The sequence below is a fragment of the Phocoena sinus genome, chromosome 19 (assembly GCF_008692025.1).
Source record: "Phocoena sinus isolate mPhoSin1 chromosome 19, mPhoSin1.pri, whole genome shotgun sequence".
NCBI classification, from domain to species: domain Eukaryota; kingdom Metazoa; phylum Chordata; class Mammalia; order Artiodactyla; family Phocoenidae; genus Phocoena; species Phocoena sinus.
In genome coordinates, this window is record NC_045781.1 from 12,063,809 (window position 1) to 12,083,206 (window position 19,398).

Here is a 19,398-nt window from a genome sequence, read left to right on the forward strand (position 1 = left end):
GGGGAGAGGGTGGTCCCTGAGGAGAGCCTTCCACCTCCTTCCCCAGCTCTACAGGATGTCCTGTGTTTATGGAGGTGGCCTTGCCCGGAACTGGGACACTGGTGCCACCCCTTAAATTCAACTTCCCATGGCCACACCCCCTTGGGTGAGGAAAAGCAAGAGACACAGAGAGAGAGAGACACAGAGAGACACGGAGAGAGATAAGGAATGAGGACAGAGACATAGAGGGGCACATAGAGAGACAGAGACACAGAGACAGAGACATATCTTTCACCACAAAAAACTTAGAGAAAACTGGGAAAGGAGGCTCCCTTCACCTGCTAAAGGGCAGCTACAAAAAACGTACAGCTAACATCATACTTCATGGCAAAAAACTGTGCTTGTCCCCTAAGATTGGGAACAAACAAGGATATCTGCCCTCTGAGACCCAGAGAGGAACAGGATAGCCTATACCAGCCTCCTTGTCTGTCTGACCCTGAGCAGCAAGGGGTGAATTTTCTTCCCAGCTCTAGCCTGGTCTGTCATCAGATTCCTTCCACCCTCCACCCTTTGTCCCTCCTGTAGGTACCCAGGGCCCTCAGAACAAAGTCGCAGCCCCTCCTCGTGGCCCTGCTGGCCCTCCCCTCATCTTCCCCTCACTCTCACATTCACCAGTTTCTAAAAGGGGCCCTTTGCACAGGCTGTTTCCTCTACCTGAAACCCACTCTCATTTATCTACCACCCACAGCTTGGCATGAACTCCTATGTATCCTTCAGGTGCCAGCTCAAATGTTACCTCCTCCAAGAAGCCCTCCATGCCATTTCTGATAGTATCAGAGTGCCAGACCCCTCTTACAGACCTGGATCCTTTTCTCAGAGCACTTAGCACAGAGTGTGTAATTATACACTAATTTCGTTAGTCACTTCTTAGTGTCTGCCCCCCTTGGACTGTGAGTCCTGTGAGGGCACAGTCACAGTCACTACTGTGTCCCCAGCACCACCCAGCCCAGGGACGGATGGATACAGAGGAGGTGTCTGCAAATAGCTGGTGAATAAGTGTATAAATGAGAAGGACATGCAAAGGAAGGGGCATGTGTGGCTCTAGAGACACAGCCATGAACAAGGACACAGTTCTCAGCTCCTGGAAATTTCCTATGCGCTGAGCTCCGTCTGGATTCAGATCATTTGCATAGGCTGTTCCGTCTGCCCATGAAACTGTTCCACTCCCTCTTCTCTCTCTCCCTCTTTTTTGTTTGTTTGTTTGTTTTGTTTTGTTCTGTTTTTTTGGCCAAGCTGTGTGGCTTGCAGGATCCTAGTTCCCTGACCAGGGATCAAACCCATGCCTCCTGCAGTGGAAGCACAGAGTCCTAACCACTGGACTGCCAGGGAATTTCCACACTCTCTCTTCTCTTGCCTAGATCCTATGGGTCATTCAAGTCTCAGCTCACATGTCCCCTCCTACAGGAAGCCTTCCCTGATCTCCCTTCCTAGGGTGAAGCAGGTACCTTTCCTGGGCTACCCCAGCAGGGCTCTGACCTCTCTGCCTGCAATTCCGCCATCCCAACCCTGGCCACTCTGGGTCTGTCTCCCTGTTGGACTGTGAACTCTGTGAAAGCAGGCCCAGGCTATCTTGGTCACACTGTGTCCCCAGCACCATCCAGCATGGGGCTGGGCACAAGACCAGGTGCTTATTGACTGTTTGCTGACATTGAATAAAGGACTGCTCCCTCTCTCCCCCCTGGTGCTTTCCCCATGTTCCTCCTCCCTCCTTCCGGAAAACTCTTCCCTAGCTTTTTACCTGGCTCCCTCCTCAACCCTCCAGTTTGACTCCAGGAATCCTGTCCTGAGCCTGCCCCCCATGGTGAATTTAGGTCCGTCAGTGTCCCCAGTGCTCAGCAAAGGGCCTGTCACCAAGGGCTTGTGAATGTTTGTTGAATGAATAAATGAACAGATGAATATTTGAATGAATCAATGAATGAGAGAGAGAGAGAGAGAGAGCGCACCTGCAATGGAGGAAGGGTCTCCTCAGGCCCATCAGCAGCCCTGACCACACTGTTCCTTCCACCCTTCCCAGGAGGAGGGTTCTGGCTGGGTTCCGCCACACCCCAGCCCTTGGTGGCTGCCAGGCCTGGAAGGCATTTCCCAGAGGTCAGCACATTCCTGCCTTCCCCGGTGGCTGAGAGTGGGCAGGGGGCATTTCGGAGAGAGGGGAGGAGGGCCCTAGCATTCTGGGTTCCTGCCAACCAGTTGCTAGTCCCCCATGCCTTCGTGCCCTCGGGAGTAGGCCCCAACTGCTCAGTGTGGGGTGGGGGATGAATTCGCAGAGGGGCCGGAGAGCTGATGTGAAGGGTGAGGGTGCGGGCGGAGCTGAGGGCCTGGTGGCCCTGCCTGGCTGGACAATGGGGCCGAAGCTGCTGACATGCATTTTGGGGGTAATCCCCAGCCTCTTCCCAGCCCCAGCCCCAGGCCTGGGCTCAGAGAGCCAGGAGCATCCGAGGCAGCGCCCGGGTGGGTGTGAGGGGCATGTGGGGGTATTTGTGCTCCCTGTGCCGCCCCCCGGGGTCTGGTGAGTCAGGGCAGGCTGGGGGCCGGGGGTCAGGGGATCAGGGTGAGGCCTAGTGGCCTTGGTTTGGGAGTTGGGCAGGTCTGGGTTCAAATTCTGGTGCTACCTATTACCTGCTGTGGGTGACCTTGGTGTCATTCCCCTCTCTGAGCCTCCTTGTCTGTTTTATGAAGGGGACAGATGTGTGTTGCAGGGTCTTTGGGGTCCAGCAGAACTGAGGTTGGACCCCAGCTCCACGCCCCCCTGCTGTGTAGCTAAAAATTGGGCATAATCTATCTTGCGTCCTTGATTCCAGGAGCCGAGCTTTGGGTGCCCAGCACAGTATTTAGTACATGATAGGTGCCCCCTGAAATGGCAACTCCATTAAACAGAGAAGTGGGGCTCCCCTGGCCCCAGTCTCACTCAGACCAAAAGTCCCCTGACAAGTCTAGCTGGTCCCCTAATTTGTGTGAAGAATACAAAATATGTATAAGTAGCATTCACTCCGGGCCAGGCATTTATTAAAGTTTTTAGTCTCTCTTAACTCATTTTATCTTCACAAGAAACCCATAAGGTGGGCACTTTTACTATCCCTGTTTTAGAGATGAAGAAACAGGCCGAGAAAGATGCTGTGACTTGCCAAAGTTCACACAGCCGGGACATGGCTGAGCTGGGATTTGAACCCATATTGACCAGGAGAGGGAGTAGAAGTTTAATCTAGGGGCCCCAGGAACCAGCGGGGCCATGCCTGGGTGTGGAAGCCAGGGAATAGTGCTGGTGAGGGGCTGAGTCTCCAAGTGGCACCAGCAACGTGCAAATCCCAGGAGCGGGGCTCATGGTGGAGGTCTCAGCCCAGGCAAGGGAACAGCACCGGGGCTGTCTTGGCTTCTCTTCTGTGGTTCCCACCCCCTTGCGGGTGGACATAGCTGGGAGATGGGGATGTTTGTTTCCCTACCACCCACCCCCTGGTGATGTCATACCTCGGCAGCCAATGGCTGGGGTCTCCCCCTCCTCCCCCTCCTCCCCCTCCCCATTCCTTTTCCCCCCCAGCTTGGGGCTGGGGCTGAGCAGACGGACCAGGAGCTCTCGAGGTGTCTGGAGGCCCAGTGGTAAGAGACCGGCCCGCCAGTTCCCTTCCTGGCCAGGCTGAGAAGCCCTGGGAATGAGACCCAGGATCTTGGGAGGTGCTGGGAGGGTGTCTAGGGCCCAGGAGTCTGCGTGGTATAGGAGTTAAAGGTACAGACCTTGGAACAAGACCCTGGGTTCAAATCCCAATGTTCTCTTCTTTCTAGCTGTGTCGTCTTGGGCAAGATATTTCGTTCTTTGTGCCTCTGCTTTCCCATCTTTAAAATGGGCTGAGGGGGCTTCCCTGGTGGCGCAGTGGTTGGGAGTCCGCCTGCCGATGCGGGGGACACGGGTTCGTGCCCCGGTCCGGGAGGATCCCGCGTGCCGCGGCTCGGCTGGGCCCGTGGGCCATGGCCGCTGGGCCTGCGCGTCCGGAGCCTGTGCTCCGCAGCGGGGGGGGGGCCGCAGCGGTGAGAGGCCCGCGTACTCCCCCCCACCAAAAACAAAAAAAAAAACAAAAACCAAAAAAAAAAAAAAAAATGGGCTGAGGGAGGCTACCTCCCAGGGCTGACATGAGAGTAAATGCATTGCTGCTTATAAAGAGCTGGGGCAGGATGCTGAGGGTGGGACAGACCTTTTTGTCCCTGTAATAGAGTGCTGGGGAGGCAAGGCTGATCTTGTTGGTTGGAGGCTGGTGCCCGAGCTGCATTTTGTCCCTCACCCAAAGCTCCTCTTTGGTAGGGGAGAAAGTGGGGCCACTGTGAGCAAAGGCTGGATATGAGACACTTTGAGATGCATAGCCACACTTGCTGTCAGAGACTAGTTTATGTTCCTTGAGCACTTACTATATTCTCTGAATATTCTAAGCACCTGCTGTTGTCTCACAATTCCTCAAAGCCAGTCTTATCGGCTCCATTTTATAGATGAAGAAACTGAGGCCCTGAGAGGTGAAATACCTTGCCCAAGTATTCAAACCTGAGGAGTGCTGGAGCAGGCCCTAATGGAGGCAGCTGGAAGCCACTGCCAGAATGCCTCTCCCCGCCACATCACTGGATGGCCTCAGACAACGCCTAGGGGCCCAGATGAGTCAGGTCTACCCCCGACTCCCATTGCAAGGGCACCAGATCCCTCTGGTGGTTGGGGTGGCTGAGGCTCTGAGAGGGGAGAATTCCTAAACGAGGTTGGCGCCAGCCATGGTGGGGGGAGGAGTGTACAGTGAGGCAGATCTGGGGGATTCCTCAGCAGGCCCAGCTCGGCTGAGGGGCCCAGGGTACAAATGACAACCCTTCACCCCAGCCACCCTGAAGGGCATGAGTGACATCTTAAATGGGCATCTAAGTTGTGATTTCCCCAGGGAGGTGTTTTCAGGAGTTAATGAGCCCAGGCAGGGAAGGATCTTTGCACATAGTAAGTGCTCAAGAAATGGAGACTCTCAGAATTCTGGAAGCTCAGGAATGTACTAGGGCAGCATCACAGGAATTGCTCAAGAAGTGGGCTGTTGGCCTGTCGTCTTGCCTGGCCTTGTTTCTCCAGGGAATCTCCATTAGATCTTCCCCTAACACAAGTCAGCCCCCCCAACCCCACCTCCCTACCCCTCCTTCCCCTGCCTAGTGGGACAGGCAGATCTGGGAACAGAGAGTGCCCGGGGTTGGGCCCTTCCAAAGCTGCTTCCTTCCGAAGCTGCTCCCACCCCATCCCACCCCAGGAGCTGGGTACGTGGCTCAGGAAGGGCACAGCTGGGCTAAATATAACCTGGGCTGGGCAGCTGTCCCGGGCAGGGATGAAGAAGCAGGGCACTCTCTCTTGCCCTCACCCTGGCTGAGCTTCCTGTGCTAGCCTCTGGGTGTGAACTTCTCTGGCCTGTCCTGGAGCAGGGAGCTTATGGCCTAGGGGGTCCTCCCCTCCATCTCCACCACCTCCTACAAGTAGCAGGCTTCTCTCACCCCCAGCTCAGGATATTATGTTATATCGGGGAGTCAGAGTTAGCATTTCAGACCTGGGTTCAAGTCCCAACTCCCTCACAGTGATATCCTGGCTCTATTTTTTTTTTTTTTTTTTTTTGGCCAGGCCATGTGGCACGTGGGATCTTAGTTCCCTGATGAGGGATCGAACCCGGGTCTCCTGCAGTGGAAGCACGGAGTCCTAGCCACTGGACCGCCAGGGAATTCCCTGTGATATCCCGTTTCTTAACCCTCATTTACTCATCAGTAAAATGGGGTACCATGAGGCCATGTCTATAAAGTGTCTGCCTGGCTCGGGGCTGGCACCGAGGTCCCTCTAAGAATGCCTGTTCCTGGCACCCTTGATCCCCTCTGCCCAGCCCAACTCCTGCCTCAGCTGTTTTGCTGCTTGGGCCTCCTCCAGTGCTCAGAGCCACCAACACAAGTGAAGGTGCAGAGTTGGGTTCAAGGGCACAGGTCCTAGCTGTGTGACCCCAGACAGGTCACTTGCCCTCTCTGAGCCTCAGTTTTCAACCCTAAAATAGCCATCACGTCCAGAGTGATTTCGAGGCCTAAGGGTGCCAGCATAAGGCCCAGTTCAGAGGAAATAATCCCGATGTGGGAGGGGCTGGGGGCTCACAGGGGAGACCAGGACCCCTAGGAGAGCCAGAGAGGAGCCTTCTGACACCGTGGGGGGGCAACCAGTGAAGTGGGTACAGCTGGAGCATTGAGGGGGTCCCTGTGTCCTCTATCCTGGCCAGTGGTGGGCTATGAAGGGCCATTGTGCAGCTGGGGGTGGGTGGGCGGGGCGGAATGTGACTGGGCACAGCAGATGGGCCATTGTTTGAGGGAATGCACCGCGTGAGGCCTGACCTTTCCCTATGGAGTGGGGGTTGGCGGGTTGGCATGCCAGCTGGGGGCTGGGAGGACAAGGCCAGAGTCGGGGGCTCGGAGGAGGGAGATAGGATCCATCCCCTTTTCCCCAGAAGGGCCTGTCGGGGAGGTTTCCCGGCTCTACCTCCTTCTCGCTGTGCTGTGTGACCTTGAACAAGGTCCCTGGCCTCTCTCAGGGCTTAGGGTTTTCTCTTTTTTTTTTTTTTTAATTATTTTTTATTGGAGTATAGTTGATTTACAATGTCGTGGGGTTAGGGTTTTCTGCGGTGAGGTGGAAAGTGACGGTCTTAGCACAGGACTGGCAAAGAGTAACCACGCAATGCCCATTAGTTATTATCCGTATGAGCAGCTGGAGCTTTCCGACAAGTTCAAGTCCTGGCTGGGTCATTTGTGACCCAGGAAAGTGACTTTCCTTCTCCCAGCCTCAGGTGTCTTCTTTGTATCAAGCTCAGTAATTGTATTGATCTCACAGGGGTGTCCTGAAATCCACATGCAATGACCCCCGTGGGACATTCGACACAAGATCAAGACCACAGGAAGTTCTTAGTGATAATCATAGCAAGTGCTTATGAAGTGCCCACCATGTGCCTGGCACTGTATATTTACAAACACATTTGACCCTCCTAACAGCCCTGAGAGGTAGCTGCCCTCATTCTTCCCATTTTATAGATGAGGAGACTGAGGCACAGAGAGGTGAGGCGATTTGCCTACAGGGAGTACATGGCAGTGGATATAATGATTTTACAGTGAATTTGGCCCCCTCAGTCAGCTGAGGTGGTTGGCGTAGGGGCTCTGCTGTCAGAAAGGCCTAGGAGTCAGTTCTGGCTGTGCTGCTGTGTCACCTTGGATAAAGGTCTTCTGAGCCTTAGTGCCCCCACCTGCACTATAGGGATAGAGTACCCTTTTTTTTTTTGGCCACACCATGCAGGATGCAGGATCTTAGTTCCCTGACCAGGGATCAAACCTGTGCCCCCTGCAGTGGAAGCGCGGAGTCCTAACCACTGGACCTCCAGGGAATTCCTGGGGATAGAGTACTGACAGAGTGTGGGAAGGCTCAGACACTCAGGAAGCAATCAGTGGGGTTAGCTGATAGTAATGCTCACGTTATTCTTCTTAGAGCCCCGGACCCAGGAGGCCCAAGGAGCTGGAGGTGACCCTGAGGTGAGCACTGGCTGGTCCCACATGCCCCTCCCTGCCCCTCCCTCGCCTGTCTGGAGCCTCATGACCTGGTCTCTCCCTGGCAGGCAGCGAGACCCCAGAGGAAGGGCGCGAGACCCCAGAGGAAGGGCGCGAGTCCCGCAGACGACTGTGCGCCACCCCAGGCTGGGCTCCTGTTAGGAGGGGGCGCTTGTTCCCAGGCAGCGGTAAGAGGACAGCTGGGATGGGGGGGGCCCTTCTCCCCTTCTCATACCCACCTTGACCTCTCCCTTTAAGCCCAGCCTTCTCCTCTTATCCTCTCCTGGCCTCAAGCCTCCATCCCTGCCCCTGCAGGCTCAGAGGCAGCTGCTCCATGCAGAACTGAAACTGGTCCTGCAGCAGAAGGGAGAGAGGAAGCAGGAGCCTGGGGCCCAGGTGACTCCCAGCAGCGCCATGGAGGCCAGGAGCCAGAGTGCTGAGGTGAGCGCCCAACACATCCTGCAAGGGGGACTTGTGGGGCCTTGGTGGGAGGCACGGACTAGGGTAGCAAGGAGACACTTCCTGGCTTCTCTGTGCCTCAGTCTCCCCATCTGTGAAATGGAGATAGCTCCAGGGCCTATTTTATGGGTCACTGTGAAGGAAAAAAAATTAACATTTGTAATGTGCTTAACACAGTACCTGGCACAGACTAAGATTCAAAGAAGCTAATTCATTGAGCATAATGGAATTATATTAACAATAATAAGCTTAAAAAAATAAGAGTAGAAACCCTTCATCAGAAGAGGCAGGATGGTGTAGGGGTTAAAGACATGGGCTTTGGACCCATGGGCTTACATCCCAACCCCATCACTTCAGCTGTACAGCCCTGAACAGATGACCTGAACTTTCTAAACCTCAGTTTCCCCATCGGTGAAATGGGGCAATGGTCCCCACCTCTGAGGGTGCTGAGGGCTCACACTTGTGTCATTTGCCCAGGGCCTGGTACCTAGGAAGCCTCCTTGAATGTTAACGGCTTTCACTGTTATGGAGACAGGGCACTAGCACTGACTGCATCCCATTGGATGCCAGGCACAGAGTGGGTCTCCTTTTACAGGAGTCAAGCTGAGGCTGAGGGGTGGCAGGCAGGGAGTAAAGTGCACGGAGGCCACTGCCTACAGGACGGCTTATGGGCTCTGAGGTCACAGACCTGAGGTTGAGGCCCCACCGCTTAACTTGCTGTGTGGCATTAGGCAGTCACTTCACTTCTCTGGACCTTTGTGTCCTACTCAGTGACTGCCCAAGCCGCGGGGAGGATGAAAGGAGATGCCACACATAAAATGCTTAGCCCAGGGCCTAAGGGTGGTGGTGATGGTCATGCTTTTCCCTGCTGCCTCTACCACAACTCTTCCTACCCCTTCTCACCATGCTCCGCCCAGCTCTCCAGTCCCAGGGCCACTGCTGTGGAGCATCTGGCCAGACCTGCTTTCCCCTCTCCAAGCCCTGGGCTCAACCCCAGTCTGTACCAGCCTCAATGCACTACCCACTACAGCAACCCCTCACATGTCTGTTGCGTCAGGTCTCAGCTCACAGTCAGAGACTCCTTCCAGTACACCCATGTTACCCAACTTTACAGTAGGGAAATGGGTCCAGAGAGGGCAAAGTCCCCCCCCCCCACCAGCCCAAGACACACAGCAGATTGGGTTCCTGGATGGTTGTGGAACTGAGGCCTTTCACTGTTTCTTCTGGGAAGCCCGGGTGCGGATCCCACAGTGCACTGCTGGGCCAGGGCCAGGTCAGCACCATTTACAGTAAATACCAGGAATACCACGTCTGCCAGCCCACCACTCATTACCCACGCACCCTTCTTCACTGGATTCCCTCTCCAATGGGCGTTATGCAGGGCTTGGGGTCATAGAGTCCACAATGGGGCACAGTCACACACAAGCCTTCAACGAGGCCAGTCCCACAGGCACCCCTCCATACCGCACCATTAAGGGTCGGCCCTTTCTTCGGGACCCCATCCTCCATCCCACCCTTGTTCTGCTGTTATTAAAGCCCCTCCCCATAGTTCAAGCCCGTCCACAGACTATGAGTCCCCTCCGCACCTCCACGCGTTACACTGTAGCCGCACCCATCTATCTTTCGCCGCTCCTCTCAGGCAACCGTCCTCTATCCGCAAAAGCTCCAACCCTAGCCCCGCCCCTAACTGGCCACGCCCCTCGGGGGCACAGCCCCGCCCTCATGTCAGGCCCGCCTCTCAGTCTCAACTCAGGTTCCCTCTGGCCTCCCCACCCCGCCCCTCCTCTACAACACCGCCCCGCGCCCCGCCTCTCCCGATAGCGGTCTTTGGGGCTCCACCAGGCTTGTGAGCCTCGAGAGCCGTTGAACCCTTTCGCGGGGTGTCACTGAGCGAGCGGCCCTCGTGCTCACTTAAAGGGGAGATGCTGGAGAGGGTGGGCCCGCACAACCTGCCTGAGCCCCGCCGAGGCGCCTGTGCCCTGAGGACCCGGTTAAGAGCCGCTTTTAAGCTCAATGGCGGGCTCTGGGCGAAGTCCCGCCCTAGCGCCCCATGGCGACCCCTCGCCGTCCTCCGCAGGAGTTGAGGCGGGCGGAGTTGGTGGAGATCATCGTGGAGACGGAGGCGCAGACCGGGGTCAGTGGCATCAACGTAGCCGGCGGCGGCAAGGAGGGAATCTTCGTCCGCGAGCTGCGTGAGGACTCACCTGCGGCCAGGAGCCTCAGCCTACAGGAAGGTGAGTGGGGCGGGGGCATGGGGCGGGGCTTTCCTGCGGGGGCGGGGTTGGGAAGCTGCCCTGGGTACCGGGACCAGGAGGCGGGGTTAAGGGCTAGGGGCGGGGCTTTGTGTTACCTATCGGCTTTGCGGTTGATCCGAGCAGGAGCTCTGGAGGTTCATTGTCTCGGTTCGACTCCCAGATGTGCAGTTTACTATCTTGTAATCTTTCTGTGCCTCGGTTTTTACACCTCTAAAATGGGACTAATTCTAGTACTTATCTCATAGGGTTATTATGTGGATTAAATGTTTGAAAACACAGCAAGTAGCTAAGTGGCACATGGTAAGCACTAAGTAAGTGCTAGTTATTGTTTTGTTGTTGAGGCTGAAGAAAAGAGGCGGAGTTAACAACTTGGAGGGGGTGGGGAGGGGAGCTTAGTAAGGGATATTTTAGGTAACATGGCTGAGGCTGATGCGATTTATTCATGCAACAACTATTTACTAAGTGCCTTCTATTTCCAGATATTATTCTGGGTGCTTGGGCTACTGAAGTGAACAAAACAGATAACACTCTCTGCACTTATGGAGCTTACGTTCTAGTAAGGAGAGACATATTTAAGCAAAATATGTAAAATACACAGTAAATTAGAAGGCGATATATGCTTACGGATGCCAGGACGGAAGCTGCATTTTTTAAAATTAATTAATTAATTTATGGCTGCGTTGGGTCTTCATTGCTGCTCCCGGGCTTTCTCTAGTTGCGGCGATTGGGGCTGCTCTTTGTAATGGTGGGCGGGCTTCTCATTGCAGTGGCTTCTCTTGTTGCGGAGCACAGGCTCTAGGCGCGTGGGCTTCAGTAGTTGTGGTGCGTGGGCTCAGTAGTTGTGGTTCACGGACTCTAGAGCGCAGGCTCAGTAGTTGTGGCGCACGGGCTTAGTTGCTCTGCAGCATGTGGGATCTTCCCGGACCAGGGCTCGAACCCGTGTCCCCAGCATTAGCAGGCGGATTCTTAACCACTGTGCCACCGGGGAAGTCCCAGAAGCTGCATTTTTAAATAGGGTGAGCCAGGAAGAGCAGAAAGGCCTGAAGAAGGTAAGGGAATGAGCTATGTGGCCATCTGGAGGAGACTTCCAGGCAGAGAGAACAGCCAGTGCAAATGCCCCAAGATGGGAGCATGCCTGGCTTGTTGGAGGAACAGCAAGGAAGCCAGGGTGGATGGAGTGGAGTTAGTGAAGAGTAGAGTAAGAGATGGGGCCAGAGAGGTAAGAGAAAGGGTAGTTTTTAGAGGGCTTTATAGGCATGGGGAAGACTTTGACTTTTAATCTGGAAGGTTTGTGAGTGAAGAAAGAACATGAATTGACTGTGTTGAAATGCTGTGTTAGCGGTAGACTGGGGGTGGTGGGGGGCAGGATGGGGAGCAGGAAAAGAGGCTATTGTGATTTTCCAGGTAAGAGATTGGTGATGCTTGGGGCCAAAAGAGTGTTATTGGAGATGAAGAGAAGGGTTTGAACTCTGGATATCATTTGGGTCTCAAGCAGGGGTTCAAGCAGATGAAGTCTGGGACTTGACCGTTGGACTTAACTACACAGAGGTCACTGCATAGCATCTTGAGAGGAGCAGTTCAAGGCTGTGGGAAGCGGGTGTCAAAAGTGTAATCAGAGAGGTGGAAATAATGCAGCTAGACAACTCAATGAATTTTGCCATCAAGGCGAAGCGCCTTCAGGACTGGATATGGGGTGGGTTGGAAAGAGAGGGATCAAGGATGTGTCCAGGGATTCTTGACCTGAGAATGGAGTTGGTAGTCCCACAAATGGGGAACACTGGGGCTGGAGCTTGTTTGCAGGAAAACCAGGAATATAATTTGGATGTGTCAGATGAGAGGTGGATCCCAAGGTGGAGATATGGAGGGATAGTTGGATATTTGAGTCTAGGATGGAGGGGGGGAGTGCTGGGCTGGAGAGATACACTTGGGAGTCAGCATATTTATGCTCTTCAAACTCCTGAATCTGGATGAGCTTCCCAAAGGGATGAGTGTAGCATGTAGATGGACCAGAGTAGAGGTCCAAGGCCTGAGCTCTGGGACTGTGTGTCTTTAAGAGGTCTGGGAGATGGGGAGGAACCATCCCAGGAGGCTGAGAAGGAACCTCGAGGGAGGTTCCAGAAGGTGTGGCACCCTGGAAGCCAAGCCAAGCAAGTAGATGAAGGAGAGGAGAGGAGTTCAAGCAGATGAAGTCTGGGACTTGACCGTTGGACTTAACTACACAGAGGTCACTGCATGGGACCTTGAGAGGAGCAGTTCAAGGCTCTGGGAGGGGGGATGTAAAAAGTGTAATTGGAGAACTGGAAATAATGCAGCTAGACAACTCAATGAATTTTGCCATCAAGCTGAACAGGTAAATGGGGCAGGAGCTCCAGAAGGAGTGAGGTCAAGACAGCCTTTCTTTCTTTTTTTTTTTTTTTTTTTAAATTAATTAATGTATTTATTTTTGCTGTGTTGGGTCTTCGTTTTCTGTGCGAGGGCTTTCTCTAGTTGTAGCAAGTGGGGGCCATTCTTCATCGTGGTGTGTGGGCCTCTCACTATCGCGGCCTCTCTTGTTGCGGACCACAGGCTCTAGACGCGCAGGCTCAGTAGTTGTGGCTCACGGGCCCAGTTGGCTCCGCGGCATGTGGGATCCTCCCAGACCAGGGCTCGAACCCATGTCCCCTGCATTAGCAGGCAGACTCCCAACCACTGCGCCACCAGGGAAGCCCAAGACAGCCTTTCTTATGGGAGAAAGAATGGTATGTTGTGTGCTGATGGGAATAATGTAGACGAGAAGGACAAATTGATAACGTGGGGAGAGAGGGGAGAATTGCTGGAGTGTGTCCCTGAAAAGGTGGTGGAGGGATTGACCAGAGCTAGGAGTGGGGATGGTTTATCAAATTGATAACGTGGGGAGAGAGTGGAGAAAATCGCCACAGGATCAGAGGGTTGAATAATGGGGCGGGAGCTTCTGGAAGTTCTCTTCTGATTCAAAGTTAGTGTCTGAAGTGTGAGGATGGGGGAGGGGAGTAGAAAGGGGAGGGGTGTGACCTGAATGGGCTTGGATTTGCTCAGTGAGGGAGGCGGGGCTAAGGCCGAGGCCGTGGCTTTGTCCTTAAGTGTCAGAACCTCAAACCAGGAGGAACTTTGCGTCTCAATCTTGTGCTCGGGTATAGGCGGGGCCAAAAATTTGGGAGGCGCCTCGCTGCACGGGCTCCAGAGAAGTGGGCGGAACCAGGCCTGGGCGGAGCCGAGAGATGCCCACGCCCCGCCCACCTCCACCTGGCCTGCAGGGGACCAGCTGCTGAGCGCCCGAGTGTTCTTCGAGAACTTCAAGTACGAGGACGCACTACGCCTGCTGCAATGCGCCGAGCCTTACAAGGTCTCCTTCTGCCTGAAGCGCACTGTGCCCACCGGGGACCTGGCGCTGCGGCCTGGGACCGTGGCCGGCTACGAGATCAAGGGCCCGCGGGCCAAGGTGGCCAAGCTGGTACGCGTGGTTAGCCCGGTTACGGCCCTGGACTGCCCCAGCGATCCTGCCTCTGCGCCTTGAGCCCCACTGCCCCACACTGGTGGGCCAGCCTTGCCCTCTGTCTTGTCACTAACCCAGCGCTAATCCCATCCACTGCCTCCTGTTCTCTGCCCCTAAACTCCACCCTGGGGAGGGGGACCCACCCATCCCAAACCAGGACCCTCACCCACCTCGTCAGGCGTCCTGAACCAGGGCGCTCTGAACCAGAGAGGCCAGGTTCAAGCCTGAGGGCAGCCCATTTACTGCTGAGTGACCCTTGACAGCTTTCTTTCCCTCCTTGGGCCTCAGTTTCCCCATCTCTAGAGTGAGGGTTTGGGGGAAAATCCTGGAGGAGGAGCCAGAAGTCTTGGGTCACAGTTTCTACACTCCTGTTGATTCACTGTAGGATTCTAAATAAAGTCTTCACCTTCTGGGGCAGTAAGGGTGCAGTGACAGGCAGGAAGTGGGGATGGTGTTCTGGGGACAAGATGCTCAATCCAGCACATCCCCAGACTGGTAAAATAACCACGAGGGGCTCCCCCCGTCCACCCCAGGCCTCCCACTGTCCCACCGCCTCCTGCCTCTCTCCTCTCTCCCCAGAACATCCAGAGTCTGTCCCCCGTGAAGAAGAAGAAGATGGTGGTGTCCGGGGCCCTGGGGGTCCCTGCAGACCTGGCCCCTGTTGACGTCGAATTCTCCTTTCCCAAGTTCTCCCGTCTGCGTCGAGGCCTCAAAGTCGAGGCTGTCAAAGGTCCTGTCCCAGCTGCCCCCACCCGCCGGCGCCTCCAGCTGCCTCGGCTACGTGTCCGAGAAGTGGCTGAAGAGGCCCAGGTAGCCCGACTGGCCGCTGCAGCTCCTCCCCCCAGGAAGGCCAAAGCAGAGGCCGAGGGGGCTGCAGGAGCCCGATTCACAGCTCCGCAGGTGGAGCTCGTTGGGCCTCGGCTGCCGGGTGCTGAGGTGGGTGTCCCCCAGGTCGCAGCCCCCAAGGGGGAGGTGGCCCCTGCAGCAGAGGTAGTCAGCGGCTTTGCCCTCCACTTGCCAACCCTTGGGCTGGGAGCCCCAGCTGCACCTGCTGTGGAGCCTGCGGCTGGAGGGATCCAGGTCCCACAAGTGGAGCTGCCCACCTTGCCCTCACTACCCACTCTGCCCACACTTCCTTGCCTGGAGACCCGGGAAGGGGCTGCGGCAGTGACGGTGCCCACCCTGGACGTGGCAGCGCCTACAGTGGAGGTGGACCTGGCCTTGCCTGGTGCAGAGGTGGAAGCCCGAGTAGAGGCACCTGAGGTGGCCCTGAAGATGCCCCGCCTCAGTTTCCCCCGCTTTGGGGCTCGAGCAAAAGAAGTTGCTGAGGCCAAGGTGGCCAAGGGCAGCCCTGAGGCCAGGGTGAAGGGGCCCAAACTTCGAATGCCCACCTTTGGGCTTTCTCTCCTGGAGCCCCGGCCCGCTGCCCCTGAAGCCGTTGAGAGCAAGCTGAAGCTGCCCACCATCAAGATGCCCTCCTTTGGCATCGGGGTCTCGCCGCCTGAGGTCAAGGAGACCAAGGGGCCTGAGGTGAAGCTCCCCAAGGCCCCAGACGTCAAGCTCCCCAAAATGCCCGAGGCAGCCCTTCCAGATGTGCGACTCCCAGAGGTGGAGCTCCCCAAAGTGTCAGAGATGAAACTCCCAAAGGTGCCGGAGATGGCTGTGCCAGAGGTGAGGCTTCCAGAGGTGCAGCTGCCGAAAGTCCCTGAGGTGAAACTCCCAAAGGTGCCTGAGATGGCCGTGCCAGAAGTGCAGCTCCCGAAAGTTCCAGAGCTGAAGCTGCCAAAGGTACCCGAGATGAAATGCCCCGAAATGAAACTCCCGAAGGTGCCCGAGATGGCTGTGCCAGAGGTGCGACTCCCAGAGGTACAGCTGCCAAAAGTCTCGGAGATAAAACTCCCCAAGTTGCCCGAGATGGTCGTGCCGGACGTGCACCTCCCGGAAGTGCAGCTGCCAAAGGTACCCGAGATGAAATGCCCCGAGATGAAGCTCCCGAAGGTGCCCGAGATGGCCGTGCCAGAGGTGCGACTCCCAGAGGTGCAGCTGCCAAAAGTCTCGGAGATAAAACTCCCCAAGTTGCCCGAGATAGTCGTGCCGGACGTGCACCTCCCGGAAGTGCAGCTGCCAAAGGTGTCGGAGATGCGGCTGCCGGAAGTGCAGGCGCCAAAGGTCCCGGATGTGCATCTGCCGAAGGCGCCTGAGGTGAAGCTGCCCAAGGCTCCAGAGGTGCAGCTAAAAGCTGCCAGGGCAGAAGAAGCAGAGGGGGTGGAATCTGGCTTCAAGATGTCCAAGATGACCATGCCCAAGCTAGGGAGGGCAAAGTCCCCATCTCGAGGCAAGCCAGATGAGGCTGGTGCTGAGGTCTTGGGGAAGCTGGGGACACTTCCCTGTCTGAAGCCAGAGATGGGCAACGAGGCTCGTGTGGGTGTTCCCCCTCTCACACTGCCCTCAGTAGAACTAGACCTGCCTGGGGCCTTCGGCCTGGAGGGGCAGGTCCCAGCAGCCCACATGGGCAAGGTGGAGCAGTCAGAAGCCCCTGGGGTGGTAGCAGGGGTCGGGGAAATGGCATTCTGGTTGCCCTCCGTTGAGATTGTCACGCCGCAGCTGCCCACAGTGGAGGTTGCGGAAGGGCAAGTAGAGGTGACGGAGGTGAAAGTCAAGCCTTCCTCCAAGTTCTCCCTGCCCAAGTTTGGACTCTCGGGGCCAAAGGTGACCAAGGCAGAGGCTGAGGGGGCCGGACGAGCCACCAAGCTAAAGGTGTCCAAGTTTGCCATCTCACTCCCCAAGGCTCGGGTGGGCACCGAGGCGGAGGCCAGAGGGACGGAGGAGGCGGGCCTGCTGCCCGCCCTCGATCTGTCCATCCCACAGCTCAGCCTGGATTCCCATCTGCCCACAGGCAAGGCGGAGGTGTCAGGGACTGATGCCAAGCTCAAGGGGCCCAGGTTCAGCCTGCCCAAGTTTGGGGTCAGAGGCCGGGACAGCGAGGCAGGAGAACTAGTGCCAGGGGCGACTGAGTTGGAGGGCAAGAGCAGGGGTTGGGATGCGAGGGTGAAGATGCCCAAGCTGAAGATGCCCTCCTTTGGGCTGGCTCGAGGGAAGGAAGCAGAAATCCAGGGGGGGCGAGTCAGCCCCGGGGAAAAGCCAGAGTCCACGGCTGTGCAGCTTAAGATCCCTGAGGTGGAATTGGTTACTCTGGGGGCCCAGGAGGAAGGGCAAATGTCCGCAACCAGGCAGGTGGGCACTGAGGGCCAGGATGGGGGGCCGAGGGTGCCGCTCTGCATCTCCCTGCCCCAGGTGGAGCTGCCCAGCTTTGGGGAGGCTGACCTGGGTGCCACCCCCGGGCAGCAGGCCAAGAATGCACCTCCTCCAGCAGAGGGCACACCAGGCTATAGGATCCAGGTGCCTCAGGTGACCTTGTCTCTACCTGGAGCCCAGGTGGTGGGTGGTGGTGAGCTGCTCGAGGGTGAGGGTGTCTTCAAGATGCCCGCTGTGACAGTGCCCCAGCTTGAGCTGGACGTGGGGCTGAGCCGAGAGGTGCAGGCAGGTGAGGCAGCCGCGGGTGAGGCAGCCACAGGTGAGGGCGGGCCGAGGCTGAAGATGCCCACGCTGGGGGCTAGAGATGCGGTGGGGGGTGAGGGGCCTAGGGACCAGCCCCCAGGGGCCGAGTGCACCTTCCACCTCTCGCTGCCTGACGTGGAGCTCTCCCCGCCCGCTGTGGGCAGCCATGCTGAATACCAGGTGTCTGAGGGCGAGGGGGATGCCGGACACAAGCTCAAGGTGCGGCTGCCCCGGTTCAGCCTGGCATGGGCCAAGGAGGGGGTTGAGGAGTCCGAGAAGGCCAAGAACCCAAAACTCAGGCTGCCCCGCGTGGGCTTCAGCCAGAGCGAGGCGGCCAGTGGGGAAGGCTCCCCCAGCCCCGAGGACGAGGAAGAGGAGGGCTGCGGGGAAGGGGCCTCCGGGCGCCGGGGCCGCGTCCGAGTCCGCTTGCCCCGTGTGGGCCTGACTACCCCCTCCAAGGCCCCTCGGGGGCAGGAGGGCGAGGCGGCCCCCAAGTCACCTGGAGGGGAGAAGTCACCCAAGTTCCGCTTCCCCCGGGTGTCCCTAAGCCCCAAGGCCCAGGAGGAAGGTGGATTCTGGGTCCGGCTGCCCAACGTGGGGTTTTCGGAGACGGGGCCTCCAGGCCCCACGAGGATGGAGGGGGCTCAGGCTGCCGTCATCTGAAACCCCTCAGCAGAGGGAGACTCCCCTCCCGTCTTCCCATCCCCCTCCTCGTTTTGTGTGTGAGATAACTAGCACTAACCCTCAGAGGGCTGGGAGGCGGGCGACTGACCGGGTCAGGGCCGGGGAGTCCATGCCTGACTCTTTGGCAGGAGTGCCCGTATCTTGCCAAGCCATGTGAATAAAATAATCCAGAGGTAGCTTTGTGTCAGGTCTCCTCTGTGTGTGTGTTTGTTGGGGGGTGGGGCGCGGCTGCAGAGAAAGGAGTCCCTTGAGGATGGCCTGAAAGGATGCTTTGTGCAGTGAGACAGGCCACCCCTGGTCTGAGGAGACTCTGGGAAGCCTTGGGGTGGGCCTGGTGGGAGGGGGCTGTCCTAGCCCTTCCGAATTCCCAGGGGCCTCTGAGCTGGGGAAGTTCCCCAGCAGAACCCAGCTGCGGGACCCCTCTGCGGGAGACTCTGTCTGTGCTGCGGGACCCACTCCTGCCAGGACAACCCCAGGGCCTCCACCCCAGGCACCCGGCTGCCCTCTTAGGACTAAGTCCCAGGGTCCTCAGCCCCTACTGGGGCTGGACCTCAGCCTTCAGGGACCCATCTCCACTCAGGATCCAAGTCCCTAAGCCCCCTCCAGGGTCCCCAGGCTCCCCCATTTCTCTCTGAGATGCCCTAGACAAGCTGTCTAGTCCCGAATCTCCCCCTGATGCCACTATAGCCACTCCTCCACTCTCTTCACATCTCCGCCCTCCCATTCTAGAGGAAGAAGGGCTATAGATCAGTGCCCTTGAGTTGTCCCAAACTCCCCACTTGGCTTCCTTCAAGCCGACCCCGCCTTGGGTCACTCACTACCCATCACATGCTTCCTCTTCATGTGCACCAAACATGGCAGAAGTTACCTACGTTCTTGGTGCGCACCCCCTGCCCAGGCCCCCAGCATTTGGGGTTTTCCTCCTCTCAGTGGCCTGTCTGTGGCCACGCTCAGGGCCTCTCAGTGGCCTGTCTGTGGCCACGCTCAGGGTCTCTTCTGTCTTCTGAGACTTCTCAGGGCTCCTTCCTCCTTCCTGAGCGCTCTCTTCTCTCTCTCTCTCCCGCACTCCTCCTCTCTCTCCTCCTGTCCCTTGGGCCCTCAGGGCTCCTCCCAGGCCCTCATCCATCCCCACACCCTCCCTGGGCCATGTCGCCCTCCCCTCGGCTTCCACTCCTCACCTCTGTGCTGATAATTCCCCAAATCTCTCCTGGGTCCACTCGGGCCTCCAGTGCACGTCTGCATCTCTGCACACCCCCCTGATGTCTCCTGGACACTGGGAGGTTGTGTCCAGTGGTTCAGAGCTTGGCTCGAGAGCCAGACTGCTCAAGGTCAAAA

At 57.1% G+C, this 19,398-nt stretch overlaps 1 protein-coding gene across 4 annotated transcripts; it reads left to right on the forward strand.

Annotated features, from left to right (window-relative positions):
• The first annotated feature begins 3,584 nt into the window (after nt 1-3,584).
• On the forward strand, nt 3,585-18,230 carry PRX (periaxin). 4 transcript variants are annotated; one of them, XM_032613227.1, is made up of 7 exons: nt 3,585-3,630; nt 7,538-7,581; nt 7,665-7,784; nt 7,891-8,037; nt 10,133-10,289; nt 13,583-13,779; nt 14,401-18,230. In XM_032613227.1, the coding sequence occupies exons 4-7, from the start codon at nt 8,011-8,013 to the stop codon at nt 18,040-18,042; spliced, it is 4,023 nt and encodes a 1,340-aa protein (XP_032469118.1). In that variant the 5' UTR covers nt 3,585-3,630; nt 7,538-7,581; nt 7,665-7,784; nt 7,891-8,010; the 3' UTR covers nt 18,043-18,230. The 4 variants fall into 4 exon arrangements, with proteins under 4 accessions (XP_032469118.1, XP_032469116.1, XP_032469119.1 ...); XM_032613225.1 differs by having other exon boundaries at nt 7,912-8,037; XM_032613228.1 differs by having other exon boundaries at nt 3,591-3,630; nt 7,686-7,784.
• Nucleotides 18,231-19,398: the final 1,168 nt, after the last annotated feature.

Bases quoted from the DNA above. Each gene is read 5' to 3' on its own strand.
- PRX (XM_032613227.1), top strand. From the start codon at position 8,011: ATGGAGGCCAGGAGCCAGAGTGCTGAG. The intron at 10,290-13,582 runs GTGAGTGGGGCG...CCTGGCCTGCAG, and splicing joins GAGCCTCAGCCTACAGGAAG to GGGACCAGCTGCTGAGCGCC. The intron at 13,780-14,400 runs GTACGCGTGGTT...CTCTCTCCCCAG, and splicing joins GGGCCAAGGTGGCCAAGCTG to AACATCCAGAGTCTGTCCCC.